The sequence below is a fragment of the Melozone crissalis genome, unplaced genomic scaffold, assembly GCF_028551555.1.
Source record: "Melozone crissalis strain CALT ecotype California unplaced genomic scaffold, PUWL_Pcris_2 ptg000107l_1, whole genome shotgun sequence".
NCBI lineage: Eukaryota > Metazoa > Chordata > Aves > Passeriformes > Passerellidae > Melozone > Melozone crissalis.
Genome location: NW_026535884.1, coordinates 4,555,335 through 4,582,326, shown reverse-complemented (window position 1 = coordinate 4,582,326; position 26,992 = coordinate 4,555,335). Strand labels below are relative to the sequence as shown.

Sequence of the window (26,992 nt, the reverse complement as noted above, 5' to 3'; positions counted from 1 at the left end):
ACCGTTCCATCCTCACGGCATGTTCAAACAACACTGGCTGTCTCCATGCTGACTTGGCAACACCACAACTGGCTTTGGGATGCATATTGTGGATCACTAGAAAATTTCTTCGAGTGATCCACAATATACATTTCTTTTTCTTCTTTTGTTAGGCTGTGTCTAGTCAGGTCCTCTCAGAACTGGTGAAAAATGGTAACTCAATGGTAAGACTGAGTCTCAAGTCACACTCAAGGCATGGATGAGCTGAGCTTCAGTGGTGCTGGGAGCCAATTTTTGCACTTGAAGAAATATAAAGTGGGAGTCTTAAATACTCTCAGCAGAAGCCATTAATGCAAGGTACTGGATTAACCTCTTCTAGCAGTAGAGTCCTCTATCCTTACTAATAGCTCTTTATAAGATTCTTTGGGCGGTTTTTTGGGGTTTCTTTTTCGGTTTCCTTTTCTTCTCTAAACGCTCCTTGAGCTCTGGCAGCCCTGGGACCGTGACCACTGCCCTGGGAGCCTGTTTAGTGCCCGACCATCCTCTGGGGGAAGCATCTTTTTCCTGCTATATTTGCCTGAACCTCCCGTAACACACCTCCAGCCTTCCCTCGGTTCCTGGCACTGGTCGCGCAGAGCAGACACCGGAGCTACTCCTGCGCTGCCCCTCACGAGGAACTTGTAGGCTGTGATGAGGTTTCCCCTCATTCTTCTTCATGCTGAACACGCCAAGTGAACAAGTTGGGGTTTTGGTGTTTGTTTTTTGTTTTGTTTTGTTTTTTTAATGAGGTGGCCTTGTTCTTTCTGGTAGCGGAAACGGGAGAGAGGCATCACAGGGCTTTGGCAAGGATGTCTTTGCTAGCGGCTTCTCCGGGCGAGCTAGCCGGGACGGGCCAGGGAGCCGCTGCCCACTGCGGAGCTCCGCCGTGACGGGCCCGCCGGACCGGCCCCGGACGGCGCCGGCTCCCGGCAGCTCCCGCGCTCGCGCATGCGCGGGCAGGGCCGCACCACCGGCCCCACGCTTGGGGGGAGCGCGGCTCTGAGAGCTGCCGTCATCGCCGCCGGTTCCGAGAACGCCCCGGCCGATCTCCGGCTGTGAGCGACCGGCGCCCGCTGGGGCACGGCCGGGGCTCCACGATCTCCCGCGTTCCGAGCGCCCCGCCGGAGTTCGCTGCCCCCCTCGGCCACTTGGAATGGTGCGGCCCGCGGCCCGGCCCGGCCTCTGAGGAGCCGCGGCCGCCATTTTGTGCGGCGGCGGGTAGAGTGCGGTGGAGGGGGTGTTGAGGAGTTTTTGGGACGTCGCTCTCTTTCCTGGCCGGTGAGCTGGGCTGGGGGGCGCTGGGGCGGGTGGAGCCGCATCCGGAGGTTGTGGGCTCGGGCGGGCCCGGCAGGCGGCGAGGCCGGCGGGGGCTGTGCTCCCGGCTCCGCGGAGGTAGCCCATGGCGCCCCTGGGAATTTCCGCCGTGCTTGGGGACTAAGTCGCTGTTGGTGCCTCCGTAGCTCCAGGACAGGCCGAGGTTTACAGCAGGCCCAAAGTGTTAATGAATAGCGCGTTTCGGGGACCCCTGTTGTGTAATAAAGAGAGATTCGTGCTTCAGGCCGAAGAAGATGAAAGCCAAGTCGGGGGGATAGGGTGTGATCGCTTATGCCTTCTCTTTCCCTTTTGTACTTCAGTAACTTCCAGCGAAGATGTCGGAGTATATCCGGGTGACGGAGGACGAGAACGATGAGCCCATCGAAATCCCGTCGGAGGACGACGGCACGGTGCTGTTGTCCACGGTGACGGCGCAGTTCCCCGGGGCGTGCGGGCTGCGCTACAGAAACCCGGTGTCGCAGTGCATGCGAGGAGTCCGGCTGGTCGAGGGCATCCTGCACGCCCCCGAGGCCGGCTGGGGAAACCTCGTCTACGTCGTGAATTATCCCAAAGGTTTGTCCTCGTGTCTTCGGTTCTCCCTTCTGGGCTGCTTTCTTTAAGGTCCCAGTCGCTGCTGAAGTAACATGGCAGCATGTTAACTGGAAAGTTAAAGAGCAACATGTTACTCTTTAATTTTCCAGTTCCCAGTGATTTATTCAGGTGTCTGTTCTGCCGAATAGGTCTGACCCCGTTGAGTTTTTTATTTTATTATTTTAGCTACCTAAACAAGTACTTTAAAGACAAAGTCTTGCATTATCCTTGAAGGCTAGTCTTGTATAGGCCTTCAAAGGGTACTATTTGAAGTGTACTGTAATCTCTGTACTCACAGATACTTTTCCTCAAGGCATGGTTTAGTCAGAGGCACCATTTAGAAGTGTTCAGGAAAGGAGAAACCTGACCACCTGCTCCACCCCCCAAAAAAAGAGGGGAAGGAAATAAATTGCTGGTGAAGTAGTCTTGTTAAATGTTTTCCCCACCTTATAGTGGGGAAAACATGAAATTTTTCCCAACCTTACGTGAATGTTGCTAGATAATTCTTTAGTAAACTAATGCAGAACTAACTGGGTCAGTTTGCATTTTGGAGGAGGGTTCAGTTGTGGACTAGCTTTGGTTCAGGACAGTCAGATATGTGTTCCATTTAGCTCTCAACAGCTGGTGTACTCTTCCTCATCATGGTTTCTAATTTAACCCCATGCAGTTCATAGTCCCTGGGTCAATTTCCAGCTCTGAGGATGTCTAATGTACTTTTTTATATTCAGATAATAAGAGAAAAATGGATGAAACCGATGCATCATCAGCTGTGAAAGTGAAACGAGCAGTGCAGAAGACTTCAGATTTAATAGTCTTGGGTCTTCCCTGGAAAACCACTGAACAAGACTTAAAGGAATATTTCAGTACCTTTGGAGAAGTTCTGATGGTGCAGGTAAAATCCATTTGCAGCTCAAGTAAGGAGGGACGTTGGGTAGATATCAGGCTCCTGAGAAAGCAGTAGAAACAAAGGAGCTTTATAAATTCGGACAAGATCAGAACCTGTGTCTCTTCGTAAGGATGTCTTTTTTTTTCCATGAGCCTGTTAATTTTGGGAGAAGATGTTAAGGAATTAGAGGTTGCTGTGATAAGAATGGTTGGAAGACAGGTGAACTCTCAAACAGATTTTTACCAAATTCATTCAATAACAACATGCTTTGTACTAGTGGTTACTTCTGTTTTTGTTTTTTTTTTTTTTTTTCCCACCTAGGTTAAGAAGGATATTAAAACAGGCCACTCAAAAGGTTTTGGGTTTGTTCGGTTCACGGATTACGAAACCCAAGTGAAAGTAATGTCTCAGCGTCACATGATCGATGGAAGATGGTGTGACTGTAAACTTCCCAACTCTAAGGTACTTTGGGATTTCCCACTGCTTTTATTTGTACCAAACACTCCAAGTGCACCTCTTCATCAGCTGTGCACAGATTAACTGTCCGCTCTCGGATGGGGCTTTACTGTGAATGAACAGAACAAGCGAGAGCAAGGAAGGAAAACAGGGAGCAGGTGGGTGAGCTGGAAGTAATTTGAAATGTTGGGAAAATCATTCATTATGTGAGGGAATGAAATACAGATAGACATCTGTGTTTGATGTCCAGCAATACCTGCCTGACTTGCCTGTTGCATGAATAAATGCAGAATAAAGCAGATGGAATCACTAATTTGGGGAAGAGCAGAACAAGTCTTTGAGTTCCAAACTGAACCTATAGCTTCTATTCTTGTCTCTGTATGCAATTATCACCAAAAAGTGTTCTGCAGTGGCCTTGTCACCATCCCTGTGTGTTGCTCCCATGCTCATTTTCTTGTGGTTCTTCCCCCCTACCTTTACCAAGGTGCAGCCATGTCCTTGGAATAGCATTTTTAAAATTTACTTATTTTAAGTCTTATATTCACAATCTCAAACTTTGTTCCATCAGCAGCCCTCAGAACAGGCTAGATTCAGAGTGTCATTTCCCATCCTGTGGCTCAGTTCTCGAGTTCTGTAGTTGTGATGGTTTTTGCCTTCAATTCTCTCCAGCAAAGTCCCGACGAGCCCTTGCGCAGCAGGAAGGTGTTTGTTGGGCGCTGCACCGAGGACATGACGGCAGATGAGCTCCGACAGTTCTTTGCCCAGTATGGGGAGGTGGTAGATGTCTTCATTCCTAAACCCTTCCGAGCTTTTGCTTTTGTTACGTTTGCAGATGATCAGGTAAGTCTTAAAATATTTTAACTTCATAGACTATATTTTAGTAGCGTGATAAAGTGTCATTTCTGGAACTACACATGAAATGCTTACTTGTCCGCTGTCTGATTGATTGAATGGACTGAGAGTACACTTTCAGATGCAGCTGTGCAGACAGGACTTTGTACTACAGTTAGTGTAGTGATGAATGCAAAGCTAAATCACTTCAAATTGAATTAAGTACGTGCCTATGCTTTCTTTGCAGGATAAATATCTGGTCAGAATTGTAGGGGATGTTTTGTGTTTTGTCTTGTACTGCTAACATTTTTGAAAAAAAGGACATCTAACATACATTTAATCAATCCCTTATTTCTTATAGGTTGCCCAGTCTCTTTGTGGAGAGGACTTGATCATTAAAGGAATCAGCGTACATATATCCAATGCTGAACCTAAACACAATAGCAGTAGACAGTTAGAGAGAGGCGGAAGATTTGGTGGTAACCCGGGAGGCTTTGGGAATCAGGGGGGATTTGGTAACAGTAGAGGAGGTGGGGGAGGACTGGGCAACAACCAGGGCAGCAACATGGGCGGGGGTATGAACTTCGGGGCCTTTAGCATCAACCCTGCCATGATGGCAGCAGCGCAGGCCGCCCTGCAGAGCAGCTGGGGGATGATGGGCATGCTGGCCAGCCAGCAGAACCAGTCAGGGCCCTCGGGGAACAACCAGCCTCAGGGCAACATGCAGCGGGAGCAGAACCAGGGTTTTAGTTCAGGCAACAACTCATACGGAGGGTCCAACTCGGGGGCAGCGATTGGCTGGGGCTCAGCCTCCAACCCCGGCTCCAGCAGTGGGTTCAACGGGGGCTTTGGTTCAAGCATGGATTCCAAGTCATCAGGCTGGGGAATGTAGACGCAGTGGGCTCTGATACTGACTCTATGGTGGGAAATCAAATTTTTTAACTCATGGTAAGTATACTGTAAATTACGTATATGCTAAAGTTTTCCAAATGAATTTGTTCAGTGTGCAGTATATTCAGCAGTATTTTTGACATTTTTCTTTTCTAAAAAAAAAAGAAAAAAAAAAGAAAAAGAAAAGAAAGGTAAAAGGAATTTTCTAAGTTTTGTTACATATCTAGTTGGAATTCTGAATGTTTGGAAGTGGACTGCTGTTTGCCCGATAGGTGAACTAACACTACAGTCTATAGGAAAGGTTTCTCCTGTAATACTTTACCCCTTGTTTCCCGGCTACATGAATTCTTTGCATGTTCAAAATGGAACCATTGGTCAGAAACAGCATTCTCTCCCTCTTGTTTTTAATTTGATCCCACCATAAGACTCTCCAAGCGCCCCGTTGGACAACACAGTGTCATTTTTGTTTGTGTTCGTTTGTTTTCTTTTAACGCTGTCTCCCCTCCATACTAAAGTACGATATGAAGGCTTCATTTAATCTCCGCAGTTCATCTCATTTCAAATGTGTATGGAAGAAGCACTTCATTGAAAGCAGTGCTGTAAATATTCTGCCTTAGGAATACTTCTGTCTACATGCTTTCTCATCCAAGAATTCTTCATCACACCGCACATGCTGCGTCTTAGACGGTGGGTGTTCCATTTTTATCCGCTACTCTTTATTTCATGGAGTCGTATCAACGCTGTGAACGCAAGGCTGTGAGATGGAACCAGAAGGCTGTTTGAACTTTTGAAACCATGTGTGGGATTGGTGGTGGTGCCGAGGCATGAGAGGGCTGGTATGTGCGAGATAAAGGAGCGAGCGCATGCAGAGACCTGGTGGTGCATTAATGGGATTTTATTTGACTTGGCGAGATGTCTCTCAATCCTGTGGCTTTGGTGAGAGAGTGTGCGGAGAGCAATGATAGCAGATAACGTACGAGTGTTTATTGCATTCAAAGGACATCCACATGTGGAAGACTTTTAAGTGGGTTCTCTACCTAGTTAATCAATTAGTTGAATGTGTTACGTGAAATGGAATATTTGTATTTCTTTTCCCTTATGTCAACTGCTGTGAATGCTGTATGGTGTGTGTTTTTTTTCTGTTAATGATCTGTAAGTGTGGTAATGTGACCTGAAGATGATGGGGGTTTGTGATGAGAACATTGAGCTTGTGGTGTGCTTTGCAGTAGCTCTTTTAGCAGAAATCACTAGAGCTCAGTGTGCCTCTCCAGGGTGGAAGTTCCACTGTCTGTAAGATATCCAAAAGAATGCTGTTTGCTGCAGTTTCGTGTTTGGATGCTTTTTATAAGATTTGTCACTGTAGGAAATTCTTAAATAAAACTGATTTAAGTAATATGTGTCTTTGTTTTGCAGCCCTGAATGCAAAGAATTCATAGCAGTTAATTAATTTTACCCTTTTGCGATGAACTTCTGTAAAGCTTTTTGCAGCCACTCGGTTTGTTTCAGATAAGCAGGTTCTAAAGGAGCCACCGCTCAGCACGTATCGATACCTGACACTCTCCTCTAAGCCACTGTAGCCTTGCACTGTGCAGTGACATAGATCTAAAATCCAGGTCCCACACCTTGGGGTGCCCGCACCTAGACTGGTAAGCAGCTCCCTCCAGATTTCATCTGTGCCAAGGAACCTTACTTGTTCTTTTAGCAATGGAAGTTCCTTATCAGGAGTGGGTTGGGGGAAACAGAGTTGCTGTCATGGTGGATTTCTGTCCACATCTTCTTTGGGGATGGATGCTTTTAACTTGTTTTTAGATCAGCCCACTCATGGGAAACAGGCTTCTGCCACACTTCCAGCCCAGAAGAGGGCTGTTAACTCCTGTTAGAACTAGTCACAGGAAGGAGTTTCCAGATGAGTAAAGCTCTGTAAATATACACAGACTGCTAAAGTTTGAAGTGAGTTATCACAGGTGCAGAGGTGTCACGTAGGAGGCAGCTTCTTAACAAAGTGCAAGGCATTAGAGCAGAAACTCATGGAAGGTTATTTCCACTTGTGGTATGAGCTTGAGGAATTGTGTTATGTACTTGGGGTTGCAGCCCACTGAAGCTTGGATCTGTATTTTTCTATACCCCATAGTACTGTGCTGTAGCCATGAATAGTCTGTCTGAGTATGGATAATTACACAGTTTTTAACCTATGTGATTTTCAAGTGAACCTTCAGTACTCTGTCCCACTGAGGCTTGTGAATAGCAGAGCATCTAAACAGCAAACAAAACTGCATGACTGAGTTTTCCACCTGCAGAATTAAAAAATCAGTTGTGCCTTAATGTGATTAGTTTAAACAGGGTTTCTAAACACCCAGGCTGAGAAAGGAATCCCACACATTTGTTCATATTCCACTGAAAAAGTTGCTTACATTTTTTTTCTGCACCTTAATCAGAATAATCTCCAAACTGTCCAATCTGTGAATTTTGCATTTTAGCACTTGCACTATTACCAGCTACTTCTGCTGAGTAACACTTTAAAATGGTATTCTTGGACCTCCAAAGACTAACTGTGACCCCCTGCAAGGAACCTCATGGTAAGTTTTTGTAATTAGCATGGTTTTAATTCTGTTTCAATTGCTCAGGTTTAGGTTTAAGAGGCTGGTTGGCAGCACTGAGTAGTCTTTGCTAATAATTTTAGCCTTCCTTCACCTTCAAACAAAATCTCCTTTTCAAGTTACAGTAGCATTTCAAGAATTTCAAGTTACAGTGTCATTTTAACTGCTTTGCATACTTTAATGTTTATAAGTGAGTAAATAAACTGTCACTGAAAATACTGAAGTGTTTGGAGTCTTAATTTTTTCTAGAGAGATACTTCTTTTTCAGTTGCATTGCTTCAGAAAGTGAAATGCTAATGAAAGAATCCAAGATACAAGAAAGAGGAAGTTCGTGTATTGTAAGGGGGTCAATATAGGAAAAAAAAGTTTTTCTAACAGTGCTAATTAGCTCCAAGAACCTGTTGTTGGACCGAAACTCTGAATGTGAAAGCTTTTTCTTCAGAAAAACTCCATTTTTCCAGCTGAAATCTGGAACTTGTCAAGCAGCAGTGATCTGTGGGGGCACAGGGACAGCAGGGCAGGTAAAGGCCCCACATACAGCCAGGAGCTGGTGCTGCATACCTGGTGTGCCCCTGAGGGGGGGGTGAAGGGATGTTGGTGCTCTGCAGGCTCTCACTGCACCTGTGTTCAGTCAGAAGCTGCACTCAAACAATTCACAGCACTATTTCATGTCACCATTGAGTCAGAAGTGACACAGATAAATCCATGCATTCACAGAAGGCTATATCTAACCCATTCCTTTTTATACTCTAGTTTGCTACAGGTGGACGTAATTGGTCCTTTAATTAAAATTCTGTCACCATTGGCTAATTAAGATGACATCCCTTGGGAGTAAACAACTTGTTACAAATACCAGGTGCAGATTGAGGAGAATTCTTTCTCTCCAGCTCCCTAAAGTTTCCCAGACTGATTCATGGAAAGCTTATCTAGCTTTCTCTCTCTCTCTGACCAGGCTATTGCATCCACAATTTAAAAGAAAAGAATAAAGCATGGTGTAGGCAGATGGCAGCTTTGTGCAGCTGAAGGAGTTCTAACAGCTGCCGGGACATTTCCTCAACCCATCATCTGCAGCAATCAGCAAGATATGTGCAAGATTAGTCCTGTTTGAGATTTCCTGCTCCACCATAACCAGTACCATTATCAAAGGGGATGAGATAATTTTTATAACCTTCATGAGTTAAATTTCTTTCTCCCTGGCCACCTTCATAGTGCTTTCTCAAAATTTCCAATTTACTCCTCAAAGATGGGATTTTTTGATCAGCTATATGGTAAGCAGCTGTTAGAACCCCACTGCCACCCACAGCTGAGCCACCTTCTAACTTTTCTTGCCCTGTAGTTAACACCAATTATCAGGGAAGCTCTCCAGGCTCCTCTTCCCTTCCTGCAGGAACTCACTCCACAAAGTGCAAAACAGCAATGGCAGCAAAAGCTGTTTAACAGTTTGAGATCTAAATACTGAATTATTGTGCTCATATGGATTAAATTAAGTTAATGATTCTAAATGTAATTCCTGGATTGTTCTGGAATGGAAAAATTGCTTGCAAATGAATATTTGATTTAGAATACAATTTTCATTAGTATTGCATCCCTTGGAAAAGTTCTGTAATCAAGAGAGACAGCATTGCTGAGGAATTTGGGCACAGAGGAGGAAGTGCATTTGTTCTGAATGTAAATGAGGGTAATTGGAATATATGGATATTCTAATCTAAAAGATAAGAGGCATAATTATGCTATTACACTGTACAATGTTTCTCCCAAAACTCAGTCTTGGATCTTGACTAATTTTACAGAGTAATGAATTTAGCAGTTCAGGCATTAAAAAATCAAATACAATCCACAACCCTGTACTCAGCAGCAAGGGGATTCTTTTCCTCTCACAAATCCTGCTGTAGCATGGTTCAATCTTCCTGTCAGAAACAATGCCAATCAGTTTAAAAGCATCAATTTAGTTAATTATGAAACTGTGTTTTCCAAAGAGATCTGGAATACAGGAACATTTGGCTTTTTACTTTCCTCATGGAGAACTGCACTGATTTCTGAGCATTACTCTGCAGTAGGCAGCCTTAGGCATGACCAAGGCCTGTTCAACAGTAAATGATGTAACAAAACTACAATCAATAATAGAAATTACAGTCACACTGTGAGGTTATCATAACATTCTCAGTTTTGTTAGCATTCCTCTGCACTGTTAAACATTTAAATTACTCACATAAGTTCAGTTATTCTGTGTTTCTACATAAACTGAATATGTGCATCAATTCAGACAGACTATGAAGTAACTGCTGAGGTAAGCCTGAGCCTCCCCAAACCACAATCACCTCAACTGTGATTTTAAAATTCTGTAAGCATACACAGTCTGGAGTATCTTCCAAAACTGCCTGCTGAGAAAGCTCAGTTCAGTTACTAAGAATTAAGTCTGAAACACTGCATTCAGCAGGAATGTCCATTTATTACTGTTTGAACTTCCCTGGAGAGGTCTATAATGAAAGAACATTAAAAACTCTCACCACAGATCATGTCAATCTGTTGTAAAATTGTTATTTTCCTCCAACATAATTAGAAGCAAATCTCTAAGTAGCAGCGTCCAGGGCATCAGCAAGGGCAGATGTACACACCAGCATGCACAGACAGGAACAATTCTTTGGGGAGCATATCAAAGGACAACTGCTGCCAAATCCACCAAGCACACCTAATTACAGTAAGGGAATGACAGAAATTGGTAAAAAGAAAGGGCACCTCTGTGTTTAAAACCCGAGAAATTAAGTCAAACGGGATGCATTTATTCTGGTTTAGAGCAAATCTGGGAGAGAATCTTTAAAGGAGCTCTGGTAGGAAAGCAAATTTAATCGGTTTCTCCTCCTAACTGGTCTGGGAGAAAATACTTCTTTGGAGAAAAGTGGAAAAAACCTGTTTATTAAACAATAAAACAATATTACACAATAAAACTTCTTGCTGCTCCAAAAGAGATGACCAACTGAGAAAACCCCATCCTCGGGTTGCAGCTGAGCTCACTCAGCCTCTGATCAGTCCCTCAGTGCTGGAAATGTCACAGGCCGGGCTCAGCCACAGGTGCAGCTCTGGTGCTTTCCTGGGTGTTCAGTCCAGAGCAGGTTTTAAGAGGTCTAAAGAAAAGGGGGAAAAAACACAGTCCAGGGAACTCCTTTGTTTCAGCTATCTAAACTAACTAAAACCAAAAAAAGAGCTCTGTCTTGCTGTCTGTCTATCTGCAGACAACACAGTCCAGGAGCAGGAATGCGGAGGAGTGAGAGCAGCGTCTGATAAAAACCGCACACTTCTTCTCTCCCCCCTTCACCCTCTGCGACAAGGTGCAAAACTTATTATTCAGCGTAAACAAAGCGAGACTTTTGGGGGATAAAAGCATCATATAGTGAACCCAGGGCACGGGGTTTACAGGATTCACTTACATCGAGCAGCACAACCCGGAGCCTGATGAGCCACGCCTGCACCGGAGCGCTCCGACCACGGGGTGATGCTCCAGGACTGCAACAGTCAGAGTATTTTACTTACTGCTCAAGACTGCTGGGAGAAAACTGTCACTCTGTTTTTTCAAGATTTTCCAAGCTTTCTAATGTTGACATTCTTGTAGTGAACTTTCTTACACGCTTTCTGCGAATAACTCATTGTTTTGCATTCTTTTATGGAAGAGGAGAGAGTTGACAGACTGTTAGTTTGACCAGTGTCATTAGAGAAGTGTCACTGTCACTTTTTAATCTGCTGCCACTTTTAGAAAACTATAAATGTTAGAGTCAGAAAATAAGCTTCCCTTTTTCCTCACCCTGAGAACAGCAGTGTGTGCTTGTGTTCTTTCATGTCCTATAGTGACAGAAAACACACATTTTCTCTACATGGACACAATCTTCAATTGCTGAGAATTAAAGCAAAAAACCATGACTGACTCCTGATAGTGTTCTCACACCAAAGGGGAGCAGTGACCTGCCACAGCCTGGCTGCACTCACAGGATCAGCCCAGGACATCTGCTGCCTCGATGTATAACTTCAAACTCTTGACAAGTTAGGAAAATTGTTCCATAAAATAAAATCGTATGCCTGGATCCAAGCTGGTCTGTAATGATCAGCTGGAATGCTGGAGTTCTCTTAAGAGCATATCTAAAAGGAGCATTAGGAAACAAAGGTGTGATGTGGTTCTGCTCTTCTTGCAGTTTAAGAAGTATGTAAGGTTAAACAACAAGAGCCAGATAAGAAATTCAAGAGTCTTCAGGTAGCTCTGATGCTCAGGGGCCTTTCCCAATGGCTTGTCTCTTACCAGTTCCTGTCTGATCTACCTTCTTTTTTCCCAAGTGACACGTGGGAACATCAGAAAATGAATGTCCCAGAGGCTGCATTTGGCTTTCAACAGGCAACAGCCTCTTTATTTACTGCAGCAGGCAAGTCTGAAAGGCAAGAAGCCACATGGACAAGTCATGGAGCAAGGGAAGCCTTCAGCCCTTGGGGAGACTGCAGCAGGTTTCCTTCCCGGACTGCAAGCAGGAGGAAAACCAGCTGTTCCCAGCACATCTGTCTCCATCTCTGCCTAAGTGAGGACAAGCTTAAATATCTTCTGCTGGAAAACAAAGGAGAAAAATAGCCTGTCAATATCAGCCAGCTCAAACAGGAGTCCAAAAGACACAGGGGCAGCTTTTGCCCTCAGCTCATGAAGAAGATCCACAGACACCTTTGGCACATCAGCAATGCCCAATGTCTTCACTGCCAAGGTGGCTCAGCAGTCACTATTGCTGAGGATCTCCCTCTGCTAGAAACTCAGTGCAACACCACAAGAGTTCTTTTCAAGGAGAGGGGCATAAATGTGCACACACCAATGGTCAGTGCAGAGCTGCTCATCTGCTGGTTCACAGCCCTGGCTAACTCTGTGAACCTCCTCCCAGCTGCACCAGGCACACAGGGAATATTGAAAATGAAACCCCAGAGCTTTCACTGATATTATTGTCAGGACTGGATTTAAGTAGATGTTGTAGATAGGGGAGCATCTCCTGATCTAGAAGGAGCTCACCTGTACACGTCCTCCTGTTTTCATGCAGTGTGTAGCCAACCCTGCAGCTGCAATAGTAGCCCCCCATGTAGTTGTGGCAGTGATGACTGCAGAGGGGTTTGGTGTCCAGCGGCTGCTTGCACTCATCGATATCTAATGGGCAAAGCACAGGATCAGGCAAACCATAGATTTCAACACAATGTTCTCTCAGCCTCAGCCACCCTTTGTTTCGTGAGCTTGGTCTTTGGTCTTTGCTGTGCCCCTCTGCATCTGCTTCTGCGTGATGAGACCCCCCTTGCTCCTCCTGCCCCACACCAGCAGCCTCAGGCACTGAGAGCACGGGGAATTGCCAACCCCACAGCAGCCCTGGCTCCTCCATCTGCAGTGGGGCCAGTCTCTCACCCTCAGCAGCATAGAAGGCCTCAAAGCCTGTGAATGGTTTCTCGTTGGAGTAATCAGACCGGAACACCACCACGAGGCGGTTATCAGCGGAGATGTACGTCCTGTTCCCCGGAGCCTCCTCGGTGTCTGTGCTGCCCCTTCCACACAGCGTGGCCAAGGTCTTCCCACCAGAGCTCAGCTGCAAAACAGGCAGAAAAACCCAGCAGGTGAGCACAGATCATTGATCTTCCCAACCTGCTGCCATGGATGGACAAACATGCATTTAACAGTGTGGGAAAGGAAGCTTGGATGCTCTCAAAAGGTTCTTCTGGAGGTCAGTCCACATCCAAGGCCAGGTAAGAGTGGATTTTCTCTGTTCTCTGTGACTTAAGACCATAATTTTGTCTCCCTTTCTCCTTTCAGAGATCCTCATGAACCTCTGATGCCAGCCATGCTTTGTTTATAATACTGTCATTTACTTGGCACTCTCAGTGACAGTCAGATCTTGGTAAAGCCGGAGACAATTGGGGTAAATAGGTTTTGCACACTGACAAATTCAAATGTATAGAAAAAATTGTCCTTAAGCAAGTAACTCACTTGCTCTATGATGCACATATTAGAGTTCCAGCTCTTCATTTATCTTTATCGCAAGAGAAATGTTCTGATACATGGGGTTGGGCATGGTAAAGAGGGAGCTGTGTACCACACAACCACCAGAAATGAATATTCTGCATCCTACACAAGGGACAGTACATGAAGAACAACAGACATTTGGGGAATGGGAGCAACTTGCCATATAAAAGCGTGGAAATGAGATTTTTCTCAGCAGGAGCAAGGCTGCCTGGTTTGGCTCAATCAGATGAAGAACTGGGTTTGCACACTCCCTGCATACACAGCTCCTTCCTTATTGTACACCAGGCCCACACAAACAACAAAAGGAGTGGAGAGCTAGCATGGCCTCAAATCAATGACAGGATGCCTGGACCAGAGCACACACATCTTTCAGGGACACTGCTGCTCACATAAACATTTCCCCAAGGCAGCATCTTTTATTTTTTAATTGGTATTATTATTTTTTTTTTATTATTTTTATTTTTTGTCTGTTTTTTTATTGTTCCTCCTCCTGAGGCTACTTCTCACATTAGCCAGCATAATAAATAAAAATAAATAATTATTTATAATTATTATTATTTATTTTTAAATTTTTTTGGTTTTTTTTTATTGTTCCTCTTCCTGAGGCTACTTCTCACCTTACCCAGCAAACGAACCACAGTAACTGCTGCTGTGAGTGCCTGCTCAGATGAGCTGACAGTGTCTTCTTTAGACTCTCACTTTCATTTTATGCTCTCCCATTATAACCTGTGTCAAGCATTACTTGTTAATTTAAAACACTGTAAAATAGCAAAATGCTCAAATATTGTTTCAGGCAAAATATCACACCTTTTGCTTCACCACAGAATAGCATCAGAATTTTCTGAGCAAAAGCATCTCACGTTTCAGACGTTCCAATGTGACAACCACATCTGCTTCCTGGTCCCGTGGGCCTCAATAAACACATAATTTAGAAACCAGCTGAGCCTGAACTTTATAAGTAGACTAAAATCAAGAGCTGACAAAGAGTTATGTTGATGCTGCATGTGCCCAGGATCACATAAACAGAGCTTTTAACAGCTGCACCTGCTACATGTTACCCCATCCCACACATACCTTCACATAATCATATTCACACAGGTAGGACAGCTCCAGGTCGAAATGGGTGAAGTAAATGCGAACAGAATATCCTTTGGGGACAGTAATATTCCATGTTTTCTCCTTGTGATTTGGGTAGACCTTTGGGAAGTTTGGGGACGTGATCCTTCCATACATTTTTTGTGGCACAGTGCTGCTCCTTACTCCACTAGAGAGCACAGCCAGCAAAACAAACAGCCTGCGTCAAAGGGACAAGAAATGACCTAAGAAAGGGTGAGAATTATCTTGGATCACACCCCAAAAGCCACACACCCTCATTGCCTGTACTGACACCAAATCTGGTCACTCAGCTCTAGCTGAAACCTTTGTGCCCAACACCAATGAAAACAATTGGGAGATATCAGTGGGGTCACTGTAGTAACAGATAAACAGGATGAGCCTCATGCCCACGCCTTCTGGAGCCTGCACAAAACCAAGTGGCCAGAGGAGCTGGAGGCGACGGCACTCACCTCATTTTGATGCCCTCCTGTCTGAGCCTGTTCTGCCGTGAGCCTCGGGGTAGGAATCCCTCCCTGTGTGTTTGCATTTGGGGGTGGATGTGTTTATCGTGTGTGCTCCGCTGTGTTTGTCTGGATGTTGAACCCTTGTGTTTATCTCCCTTCCACCCCCTCCAGCCTGCTGAGTTCTGGGAACAGCAGAATCACTAAAAACCAGGCTTCAGCCAGCGACAGGGAGAGCAGGCAGAGATGGAGAGGATGGACCAGGACTGCTGCAGGCTCTTGGAGGGAGCCATAACATCACTGCTCTGTGGCAAGGCAGGCAGGGGGAGGAGGTGGCTCCACACAGGGTCTGCCAGGGCGAGCAGGTGCTGTTATCTTGTTGCTATTATATTCTTAAAGAGTCCATACCTTCTCGCTGGTGCTCTGCCACGTAGCTGTTCTCTGTAGTGCAGCTCTTCATAGTTCTCACCCCTTTTATCCCAGCTATCTTTACGAGCCACAGCTGCTGCCCAACTAAGGACTTGGCAGCTGCGACTCATTTAGAATAGCTAGGACCCACTTATCTAATACATAGGACTCTCACTACATTTCAGTTGTTGTATTCTTATTGCTGTTGTAACAATACATGTATTCAGGCCCCCACAAGCAAGGGGAGCTGGCAATGCTCCTTCCCTCTGAACAACTCGTCCCCATTTACTACTGATGCAAAAACAGCGTGTTACAGCAAGTGGCTGCGTCCATCTCAGAGTACAGAGGTGTTGAAAACAAAATAATGGGGCGCGTTACAGGATTTTAGAATAGTGATTCCTCTGGTTGTATGGTTCTTGGTAACAGGACAGAAATGCTGCAGGGACATAACACTGCAGTACACACAGGCACCAGTTTCAGAGATGTAAATTCTTCCTGTTTTCAGCTGCAGGTTTTAATCCAGTGCACGCTTGGGGCGACCAAAATCCACTCCATGCCTTCTCCATAAGCATGGATTGCTTTTTATCCTGCCCATCCTGGAACACCCATAAGTAAAAAGTCAGTTCTAATTTCTTTTAGACATTTGTGGATCTGCACAGGGGTTTCACACTGCCCAGGTAATTCAACTGGGAGAACAAACACTATGGGACATAAAGCTTCATTAAGTCTCCTGCATGTAGACTGCTTCTTTCCAAATCAGCATTTATGTTTCCCACAAAACTCCTACTCCAGCACATGTGGACTAATATATAGAGGGTGAAAACCCAGATATATTAAAGCTGAGCCTAGGTCCATCTCTTCTCTGATGAAAACTGGAAAACTGATCTGCAGCAGGGAACAGAGTGTTGGATTGCACATGCAGGAAATTTAGCCTGAGATATCCTGTAATCTAATGGACACCTTTTCAACAGCCAAAAGTCATTACCCTGGGCACAGAAGCTGGTGCTGGCAGGAAAGCAGGAGTTATTATATGAACAAAACCAAGGCCAACAAACCATTCAGCAAACTGCAAGCAGAAAACACCATTTAATAAAAGCGAAGGAGAAAATACTAGCATAATAAATAGTAATAATTGTGTAGCAGCAATACCTACAAGCACAGTTAAATGACAAGAACCAAGAGGGCATTGACCTTTCCCATGGCCCACTAGCTGCTAAAACGATCCTATCATCAAGATAGATGTGGACTTTATACTATCTGGAAAAGGGGGAAGAGAGAAAATTTTGGAAAAAAATCAATCTATGCCTGACTGAGCTGCTGCCTGATTCCCATAGGCATAAACACTTCCAGAAGCATTCCACTTCAGGCTTCCTGCTCACATCAGTGGCAGAGGAATGGAAAGCCAATTCTGATCTAAGGTCTGAAAAGTTCCTCACAGCCCAGAATTTGCTGAATGCCCTGAGGCTGATAGTTGCTGCCAAACATTGAAACGGGACTGCTGACTCAATGAACAGTTATGCTGGGCGCACATTGGCTTTCCTCAGGCATGAGAAGTAACACCAGATATAAACAAGGCTAAAAACATGTCCCTGTTTCTTCTCCCAGAAGCCTTTCACCTCTAAAATACTGCTGGGGATTGGCTCACCAGGTGCATGAGCATTTTGAGAGCACTCATAGCAAACCAGGACCCACAGATGCTCTTCCTGCCCACAATTTCCCTTCCGTCACAGGACTAAGCCAGTGCAAAGGCTGAGTGGACTTCATCCACGTCACACACTATTTAGACAGTTTTACAATATAAATAAAATACAATTTTTATTGTGGAATGGAGCAGAAGATCACCAGTGCTGTTTCTTCTCAGCCATTCTGCTTCTAGCCCTCTCTGTCCTACGGAATGGCCAGCTGCCTTCCAGCACTGGACAGGGCTCAGTTGTGCTTTTGGAAGAGCAATCATAAGGCACTTCAGAGCCTGCTGACTCCCAGCAGTGGGTAAATTCATCAGCTCACAGATGGAGATGAGCGCTGTTTGCAAGCCAGCATTTTGGAGCACAAAGACCTCTGTTTGCTCCCCGTGGCTCTGGGCTCCTAAAGCACACAAATCCATGTTTTTTTGGGCAGCTGCAGTTCCCTGTGTGCACACCTGCACCTAAGCTTCTGGCAAGGAAGCCACCTCTCACCATGGGACTGATTGGGCTCTGGCTGGATCCAGCAGCACATGGCCAAGGACAAAGGCAGAGCTCTCCAGAAAGGAGACATGCCTTGGCCCATGGGTTTCACTCCGAGCAGGGGAGTCCCTGCACAGATCCTTATCCCAACTGGAAGGCTTAAAGTCCTAGCTGGACAATCTCCTTTTATTCAAATATATAAATAAAGTCATAGTGAAACCAACGAGATCTGAGGAACAACACTGACCAAATGCACCATGTTGTCTAAAGTGATGGATTCCAAAGCCATCATTGTCACTTTAGTTTTTTAAGATTTTCTAAGCTTTCTGGTGTTGACATTCTTGTAGTGAGCTTTTTCATACACTTTCTGTAAATAACTCATTGTTTTGTATTCTTTTATAGAAGAGGAGAGAGTTGATAGACTGTTAGTTTGACTAGTGTCATTAGAGAAGTGTCACTGTCACCCTCCAATCCGCTGTCACTTTTAGAAAACTATAAATGTTGGAGTCAGAAAAGAAACTTCCCTTTTTTTCTTCACCTTGAGAACAGCGGTGTGAGCTTGTGTTCTTCCATGTCCTATAGTGACACATCATCTCAGTGACCAAATGTCTCCTGGATAATTTCTGGAATGTACAAGCCAGGAGTGGGGAAGCTTTTCACAATCACAAGGCATTGGCTTCTTCCCCTCTTTCAAGAAGGGACTAAAATACACCAGCCAAGCACAGCCCCAGTCAAACATTTTTAAAAGCAACCTTTCCTAACTAGCGGTCTTACATTAAGAAGCAGGCCTGACCTCAAACCCAATTCAACAAGGTCTCAGCTGTAGAGATTGCTTGTAATTTATTTTTTTGTTTGTTTTACACTAAACATTAATTGCTTAACAACTGCTCAGGACTATGACACTCTCTGGGGAGGTGGAAGATATGCATTTGAATTGTTGATATTTCCTTCACCTTCCAAACGCTTCCTCTGAGACTTGCTATGAGCTTTCTATGCCTTCTGGCAAAGTTTTAAATCTTCTTCACTTTCTAAAAAACCCAGAGATAACTTATGGGTATTTGCTCTCGCTCAAAGAGCAAGACACATTATTCTGAGCAGAGACTCTTAAGTGCATTGGCTACTGCATCTAAAAAAGAAATAGCAGGCTCTCACTCCCTTCTAACTTGTCAAATGCCATTATAAGTCTCACATTTCTTTTGTGAAAATTAAATTTTTTTTGTGAAAATGGAGAATAAGTCACTCACACTGAATCTGATTTATCCTGACACACTCACTAATTGCTACCATCAGGCAGGACCTCGCATCGCTTCAGTCTCAGCACATTGACTTAGCAAGGAGACTGCACAGTCAGATCCAACTCAAACACTGATTTCAGAGCTGATAAAAGAAGCTGTCCCCATGGTGCTGGCCCCTGTCCACAGCAGGTGCACTGGCAACTCACACTTCCCCTTGGTGCTCAGCCAGTGCCTCTGCCCATGGTAGCAGGAGCCATCTGTGGGGATGCAAGAGCAGCTCAACTTTCAAATTTGCTTCCAGCCTTGAGAGCAGCCGGATTCCTCTCTCCTGTGGGAACCACTAAATAATCCAGCTCACAATCTGCTGAACCAGCAGGCTCTGTCTGGGGCAATCCCTACATCCATGTACTCAGGAGTTTCTTGTTTTCACAATTTCTTGACCGTTACCTCAACTGCCACAAAACTGGCTGGCTTGCTGATTAATCCAAAATGCTGCTGTTGACAGGAGTGACCTCCTGGTCACTGACCTCCAAAAGCAAAATGTAAAGGCTCAAAATGAAGCCATTAAAAATAGCTGCCTTCAGTTCTCATCAGGTCTGGGGACCGGGTCAGTGATATACAGTTGAAGCCTCCTATTTTGTACAGCCATTCACAGCAGGGTAATACAGCTCTGAAATTCGAGTTCCTAGTTGAACTTGAAGCAAAAGAGGGACTAAATTTCATACCTTTTTGTTTGGCCAGTATGAGAGATTCAGCAGCCTTCTTCAGAGGGAAATACCTGTGAACTCAGACTGTCTACTGTCCGTATCTTTTTACTACCTGTTAGTTCTAAAAATAAACAGTTCAAAGACCTCCTCAATAATCCCAAAGAAATAAAACTATATGCTCTGCTACTCTCCAGGCAGCAAATGGCACCCAAGAGGGTAGGTAAGAAAACCCAGGTAGTTTGGTTTTGGGCTTGTTTAAGCAAGTTGAGAAGACACCAAGAAACCATGAGTGAACCAGAGCAGAGTCACAGCTGTTCAATCCAGGGTTATGGCAAATTTATATAATTGTTTTGGTTTTAGATGCAACCCAAAAGCACCCCAGGAGCTCCTCTGGAATTACCTGCCGGCAAACCAAAAGTAGGTCAAGCTCTGGGCATGTCTCCCTCTCCCCAGATGCTGCTCCTGCACCCCACATCTGTACACCACTGCCTGGGTGCTTCACTAAGCCAGCATGGAAAGGAGCATGGGGTGCTGCTTTCTCCCATGCCCAGAATCAAACCATCCTCTCCCCACTGGGGCATGGCACCTTATCCTGACCAGGGGCTGACACTGAGGATCCTCCCCACGAGGCACAGCCCCAGCTGCCCAGCACTTGACTGCACACCCATCTGGTCCCTCAAAGGCTGAGGAGGCAGCTGCAGCAGCTTTAGAGACGGCTGTGCCTCCTCCGCGTGGCTCCCCTCACACCTGCAAACCCTTTCCCAAAATGGCCATGGCCCCCCAGGGCTGCTCCAGAAAATGTGTGTGTCCCATCCCCGCAGCACGGCTGCCCCACAGAGAAGCACAGACACGTCCCCGAGGCGCTATGCTTTATTCTGAGGCGTGCAGGGCACAGAGAATGAGCTGGGTGGACAAGGAAGATGAGTTGTGGGAAGGTGTTTGCAGGCTGGCAAGGCCAGGCCGGGCAGCACTAGCAGGAGGTGAAGGTTTTCCAGAAGAAATTCTTGCAGGGCGCCTTGCGGTCTCGCTGCGGGAGCTGGGCAAGCCGCCCCAGCGCTGCCCGCTCCTCCTGCAGCTTGCCCTCCTCCTCCTCCCCATCCGGCAAGGCTGCCTCGCTGCCCGCATCCATGCCGTCCAGCAGCCCTGCCAGCATCTTCAGAATGACGTCCTTGTGGACGGTACTCCGTTCCTGCGGGCAAAGAGCAGGCAAAGTGAGGGATGGAAGGCTTGTCCCCCACGGCTGTCGAGATTCAGAGCATGCAAACGTACCCCACGGGGCCCCTTCTCATTCCCCTGCCGCGTCTCAGAGCCAAGAGATGGCAGAGCCATGCTGGAGCTCAGGGATCTGTGGCTGCAGAGGCCACTGCTGTCTCCCATCCCTATTCAGCTCAGCCAGTTGGGCCTCCATGTGCCATGTTAGAGCTGGAAAAGAGCTGCTAACAAATAAGCTTGAATTGCTTTTAAGGCCCTCACTGCAGCACTAATTAAATTTCAGTGTATGCCAAACTGCCTCTTTGCTGCTCTGGCCTCTGCCTTGGGAAGGCCAGGGAGGAGGCACAATTCTCTAGGCAACAGTAAATTATTTTACCCCACAGTAAAATGCTGAGAATGAAGTGCAACAAGGAGAGGGCTGGGTTGATGGGGAGAGGGACACCCCAAATATCTGAAACAAAATGTTGCATCGGTGGAGACAGGCAGCTGTACTATGTAATGCCATAGCCTGACCTTGGGGGAAAGTGGGATGGAAAAGGAGCTTTTGAGCTCCATCCCATTGTTTAATCATCCCACAGAAGAACAGAGCCTGTGGTTTGGAGCTTGAGGGAATTCCACAGGTACAAGCTATGAGTTACTGTGTTTCTCTTAATTTTACATCCAACAAATCTGAGAAATTACCTCTTGCCTGAGCATTCCTGGTCTCTGTGACTCATTAGCAGAGACAGCTGGTACTGGCCTAGCTGAGATAAGATCTGTTCCTGTCAAACCATCTATTTCCCATGCAGATGGGAATCTTGGAAACAAGTTTCCACATCGTCCCTCACAAATGCCCACACGTACTTAGAATTTGCTAAGGACCACCTCGTGAGCAACTCAAAAGATGGGCGAATACAGGCAGAGCAATTGTCTTGAGTTCACCTTACAGAAGGTTTATGGATATTTTTAATCACTTTCTTAGCTCTAGTAATTGCTCCTGCTACCACACAAAAGAAACCAAGGAACAGAAAAAATCCACACTATGTCTCTGGCAGAAGAAAAGATAGCCAAACCAGTTTGTGCTCATGGTTCATCAGCATCCATGAGCTTTCCAGTTTGCAGAATGCTCTATAATAATGACTCTAATGATACCAATGTCTTGTAAGCAACAGTGTGTGAAAGACTAAGAGCCATTACACTTGAATTAATTTTTACCAAATACTTATTTATCAATTTATCCCCTATAACTTGTTTCTTTTTTCCCCAGCAGCTAGGATTTGCACCGGGAATTTGTTTTTTTAAGAGAAATTAGTTCACTTTTAAGTACTGCACTTGTTATTGTAAGGATGTAGAGCTGAAAATTTCCAGTTATACCCAGAATGGTTAATCCCAGGCAGCTGCAGGAGCTCTAATCTCTGACAGAATGTCCACACTTCACACTTTGTATGGTTCTGTCTTGCAGCCTGTTTTGTCATTAATGGGATGTGAGCCTGCTCCTGATGTACTAACACGCCGGTGGATGAGCTGGAGCCAACACAAAGACCAGAAAAACAATGTGGATGTGCACAAAGGAGAAATTAGTGCCTGTGAAATCACCACTGGCATCCCTCACTTCTCTGGAATAACAGCAGCCTTATGGATCCAGCCAGGTGTGGCACTAACCAGAGCTCAGAGGCACATCAGGAATATGCAGGTGAGAGGACTGCAGGGCAAGGGCAAGCAAAACAGGGCTTGTAATTAGGTTATGCTTTGATTCCCTATCCCTTTGGCCTCTTAGGGAAATAGCACAGAAAGCAAAGTTATTGGAGTGCTCTAGCGATTATAATATTAGGGTTTTGCCAATTGGTAAGATAATCATACTACTGTAAGTTCTGCCCCTGCATTGAGCTACGCTGCCTCAGAGCATAATTATCCTAGTGGAACTATGTCAATATAATTCCTCCTGTGAATACTACTCCAGAAAACACAATTTTATTTTGATGCAATTTCTTCATTTATGATTTCTCTGTCACTTTCCTATCTTTTAAATGTTTGTCCTTCCCACAAATTCTATTTAAAATATCACCTCCCTTGATCATTTTATCAATTATATATCTTTTCTTGCCCTCCCTAGTACTTTGCTTTATTCTCTCATGCTGTACCCTTTCAATAATGTTTTCTCCTTTTCCCTCCGATCTCCTTTGTGCCATTTTTCACTTAGCTCAGGCTTCACATATTCCAGCTCTCTGGCATCTGTCCTGGTACCTTTCCTAAATCAGCTGGCCAGCAAGCCATAGTAACAGCCCAGGGTTTTGCAGCACATCAAACTGTAAAGCCTTGGAATATAGAGGGATGGAAGAGTTGCATTTGGTCCAGCCTACTTGACCTTATGTCCCTTTCCTTGCCTCTATCCTGCTCCTACCCAGGGCATGTTGTACTCACCCTGGTGCTCTGCAGTCTCTCTTCCCCGGGCAGCGTCGTGGCTCTCACACTCCACACCAGCAGCAGCACGGACACCAGGCTGGCCACCAGCTGCATGATGCTCAGCTTGTCACTAGTGCTGAGATAGGAACACTGGTAGAGGGAGCTGTTCCTGGACTCTCTTCTGCCTCAGTCAATTGTTGCAAGCCATTTTATAGCCCTCCCCCAGCCCAGTAGGTGACGCAAACAATTAAGTCTATATCAAAGGGAAATTAGGCTTTGGAGAGGTTGTTAACATTTGGCTGCTTGAGTGGGATAATTCAGTGCCTCTGGGTTTTCCATGTGCCAGATCTGCAGAGGCTGAGGAAGCAAAGGTCTGGGACCCTCCAGTGACAGCCTGTTTCTTCATGTCACAAAATTGCAGGCATCATCTGTGCCTCTTCTAGTTAGCCAAATTCTGTTTGGGAAATAATGAGGAGTAGAACAGTCCACCAGCTCCCACAAATCTCCGGCCAATGCCGGATGAATCAGAGGCAAGTGGTAAAACCTTTGGCCACCAGTACTTAGATATAGCTTGATTGATTTAAATGGGAACTAATGAGACTGAAAGCCCTTCCCCAGAAGCATTCCCTGCCCAGCACAGGAGCTATAACTGCTGGAGCAGGGCATGACATCTGAAGGAACACTGCAGCCATGGAATTAAAGCCAGCAAAAACAATTACTAAGTAGAAATAGTTACTCAACCAGTCCAACAATCAAATCTTTGTGGCTCATCCTCAAGGGGTAAGCCCACTCCAGGGAGGAATCTCCATGCAGCCCTTGAGCATTGGGGTCAGATGCTGCCCAACCAGTGGAGGACAAGGGGTTAACAAAGCTTTTTGGACCTTGCCCTCAGAGTGGTTCCACAAAATGTCCATTAAAGCGGATCTTTAAATAAAGACAGCTTATACATATGCTTGCTATGGGTACCCCTATTTTTTTATGTTATTTCCTTAAATGTTGGCTTATATTGTATGTACTTATATTGCATGTAATTATGTTGGCTTACAGTGTGTGCTTATACTGTGTGTACCTGTTTTGGCTTATATTGTGGTCTCCTGTATCAATAAAGCAAGGTGTATTCACCTTTTCAGAAATAGAAAAATGGTTATATTGTGTTCATATGTATTTGGCTTGTAGTACCCTGTATTGTTCTGAATTTGCATTTGCTGCTGTGTTTTCATGCATTCCCTCTATGTAAATTGGACTTCTACTTGTTTGTATATGTATATTGTATTATTACTTGCATTTGTATCCATTGTTTCAATTCCTCCTTCAAGGCTCAGCTCCAGTACCAGGCTCAAGACCTGGCATGCACACACATTTGGCAGGGAGTAGCAAACCAAGTGAAAGAACATTTTAGTGGTTTTTTTCAGCTGATTCTTTAGGAATTTACTTGGAATAAGCTTCCTCCCCAAGAGGAATTTCAATTCTACACATGCACAAAGAGGAGAAAACATTAACGCAGCATTGAGACAGCTCCGTGCTGAGAGCAGTGGGTTTAAGGTTAAGGCCCTTGTATATCTGGGAGGGTGAAACCTCTGTGTTCAACCCTCTGGGATCACCACTTGGGCTTCCCGTGCTTCTCAAGTTCTCAAAGTAAAACTGACCCACCAAACTCATCTTTGTCTCAAACCTAGTCCCTGCATCATCCTTCAGGTGTATTTCCTCACAATGAAATTGGAGCAGAAAATGCTTTAGGAAATGCTTTGCAGCCCCTTCTTCCCCAAAAGCCCAACCTGCTTTAATTGGGAATGCTCTTCAAGCACAAGGTTTGGATGCAGCCAGTGAGACTCACATTTCAGAAGGACCATCAATGGTCTGAAAAAGACACAGCACATTCAAGTAGGCTACTGGGACTGAGGAGGATATTTGAAACCTGTTGACATGCAGTTCTAGCAGAAGTGCAAAATGAAATGCAAGGCAGTAGAACTGGAAAATGAAATGCTGTTAGACAAGGCTGCTCCCCAAATTGGCTCTGCCTGCATTCACCTGCCCTACAGCACAGCCTTCTCCCTTTCTTCTCACTGCCCTCTGCTCAGCACCAACCCAAACCTGGGCTATTTCAAATGTTGTAAAACTGCTGTAAAGCAGCACTATCGCAAAACCGGTCGTAAAAGGTGCCGTAAAGCAGCACTGTTGTAACTACGGCCGTAAAGCGCGACTGCCGCAAAAGGTGCAGTAAAGCAACACTGCCGTAAACACAGCCGTAAAACGGGAACTGTCGTAAAAGGTGTCGTAAAGCAACACTGTCGTGAACACATCCGTAAAGCAGAACTGTCGTAAAAGGTGCCGTAAAGCAAACACTGTAGAAAAAGGTGTCGTAAAACAGAACTGTCGTAAAAGGTGCCGTAAAGCAGAACCGTCGTAAAAGGTGCCGTAAAGCAACACTGTCGTAAAAGGTGCCGTAAACCAGAACTGTCGTAAAAGGCGCCGTAAAGCAGGCCTGTCGTAAAATGCACCGTAAAGCAGGTGTCGTAAAAGGTGTCGTAAAGCAACTCTGTCGTAAAAGGTGCCGTAAAGCAACGCTGTCGTAAAAGGTGCCGTAAAGCAGAACTGTCGTAAAAGGCGCCGTAAAGCAACTCTGTCGTAAAAGGTGCTGTAAAGCAGACACTGACGTAAAAGGCGCCGTAAAGCAGGCCTGTCGTAAAATGCACCGTAAAGCAGGTGTCGTAAAGCAACTCTGTCGTAAAAGGTGCCGTAAAGAAACGCTGTCGTAAAAGGTGCCGTAAAGCAGAACTGTCGTAAAAGGCGCCGTAAAGCAACAGTCGTAAAAGGTGCCGTAAAGCAGGCACTGACGTAAAAGGCGCCGTAAAACATCACTGTCGTAAAAGGTGCCGTAAAGCAACACTGTCGTAAAAGGTGCCGTAAAGCAACACTGTCGTAAAAGGTGCCGTAAATCAACATTGTCGTAAAAGGTGCAGTAAAGCAAACACTGTCGTAAAAGGTGCCGTAAAACATCACTGTCGTAAAAGGCGCCGTAAAGCAACTGTCGTAAAAGGTGCCGTAAAGCAGGCACTGACGTAAAAGGCGCCGTAAAACATCACTGTCGTAAAAGGTGCCGTAAAGCAACACTGTCGTAAAAGGTGCCGTAAATCAGCATTGTCGTAAAAGGTGCAGTAAAGCAAACGCTGTCGTAAAAGGTGCCGTAAAGCAGAACTGTCGTAAAGGCCGCCGTAAAGCAGCACTGTCGTAAAATGCGCCGTAAAGCAGAAGTGTCGTGAAAGGTGCCGTAAAGCAGACACTGACGTAAAAGGTGACGTAAAACAGAACTGTCGTAAAATGTGACGTAAAGCAACACTGTCGTAAAGGTGCAGTAAAGTAGCAATGTCGCAAAGGGCAGTGCCGTTAACTCCTTTACCAAAAACTTGGGACACAGTTATTTAAGGAACTTTATTGCATTTCCCGCCGGGCCATGGCTGCCGCGGAGCCGGTCCCAGCCTGCAGGGCGCTGCTGGAGCTTGTTGCTGCACGGGTGATGCCCCAGCGCCCGCCCCGCCCAGCTCCACCCCTTGATGCCGCGATTCTCCAACGGGACACGCCCCCGCCTCCCCGTCGGACCCCGCAGCTCCGGTAGCCGCATTCCGGCTTACCCTCACCGCCCCGCCCCCAGCCAAGCCCCCGGCCCCTCCCACCGGTCCCGCCATCCCCGCCTTTGCCGTTCTACCAGTCCCGGCCGCCGCGG

General features: G+C 45.7%; 3 protein-coding genes across 4 annotated transcripts; 1 reads left to right on the top strand and 2 right to left on the bottom strand.

Moving 5' to 3' along the window:
* Positions 1-1,035: 1,035 nt before the first annotated feature.
* On the top strand, positions 1,036-6,853 carry TARDBP (TAR DNA binding protein). The gene is made up of 6 exons (XM_054292094.1): positions 1,036-1,296; positions 1,653-1,905; positions 2,652-2,815; positions 3,131-3,271; positions 3,935-4,105; positions 4,458-6,853. Exons 2-6 carry the CDS (start codon positions 1,668-1,670, stop codon positions 4,986-4,988), a joined length of 1,245 nt encoding a protein of 414 aa, XP_054148069.1. The 5' UTR covers positions 1,036-1,296; positions 1,653-1,667; the 3' UTR covers positions 4,989-6,853.
* Positions 6,854-8,678: 1,825 nt separating this feature from the next.
* On the bottom strand, positions 8,679-14,896 carry MASP2 (MBL associated serine protease 2). Its single transcript, XM_054291860.1, has 5 exons — positions 14,681-14,896; positions 12,995-13,172; positions 12,525-12,745; positions 11,010-11,085; positions 8,679-8,914 (listed from the first exon to the last, which is right to left on the bottom strand). Exons 1-5 carry the CDS (start codon positions 14,837-14,839, stop codon positions 8,679-8,681), a joined length of 870 nt encoding a protein of 289 aa, XP_054147835.1. The 5' UTR covers positions 14,840-14,896.
* A 5,677-nt stretch (positions 14,897-20,573) lies between these two features.
* On the bottom strand, positions 20,574-24,729 carry CORT (cortistatin). Of its 2 annotated transcripts, none has more exons than XM_054292003.1 (2): positions 23,290-24,729; positions 20,574-20,866 (listed from the first exon to the last, which is right to left on the bottom strand). In XM_054292003.1, the coding sequence occupies exons 1-2, from the start codon at positions 23,383-23,385 to the stop codon at positions 20,648-20,650; spliced, it is 315 nt and encodes a 104-aa protein (XP_054147978.1). In that variant the 5' UTR covers positions 23,386-24,729; the 3' UTR covers positions 20,574-20,647. The 2 variants fall into 2 exon arrangements, with proteins under 2 accessions (XP_054147978.1, XP_054147977.1); XM_054292002.1 differs by lacking the exon at positions 23,290-24,729 and adding an exon at positions 20,947-21,978.
* Positions 24,730-26,992: the final 2,263 nt, after the last annotated feature.

What these genes read in the sequence shown, in the direction of transcription:
- TARDBP (XM_054292094.1), top strand. Translation starts at nt 1,668, where the DNA reads ATGTCGGAGTATATCCGGGTGACGGAGGACGAGAACGATGAGCCCATC. An exon ending in CGTCGTGAATTATCCCAAAG is followed by an intron (nt 1,906 to 2,651) that starts GTTTGTCCTCGT and finishes TTTTATATTCAG; the next exon opens with ATAATAAGAGAAAAATGGAT. An exon ending in GTAAACTTCCCAACTCTAAG is followed by an intron (nt 3,272 to 3,934) that starts GTACTTTGGGAT and finishes AATTCTCTCCAG; the next exon opens with CAAAGTCCCGACGAGCCCTT.
- CORT (XM_054292002.1), bottom strand. Translation starts at nt 21,054, where the DNA reads ATGGGAGACAGCAGTGGCCTCTGCAGCCACAGATCCCTGAGCTCCAGC. An exon ending in ATGAGAAGGGGCCCCGTGGG is followed by an intron (nt 20,867 to 20,946) that starts GTACGTTTGCAT and finishes CTTTGCCCGCAG; the next exon opens with GAACGGAGTACCGTCCACAA.
- MASP2 (XM_054291860.1), bottom strand. Translation starts at nt 14,839, where the DNA reads ATGTATGGAAGGATCACGTCCCCAAACTTCCCAAAGGTCTACCCAAAT. An exon ending in GTGAATATGATTATGTGAAG is followed by an intron (nt 13,173 to 14,680) that starts GTATGTGTGGGA and finishes CCTGTTTTGCAG; the next exon opens with CTGAGCTCTGGTGGGAAGAC. An exon ending in TCCGGGTTGTGCTGCTCGAT is followed by an intron (nt 8,915 to 11,009) that starts GTAAGTGAATCC and finishes TGTTAACTACAG; the next exon opens with GGCAAGAAAAGTTAGAAGGT.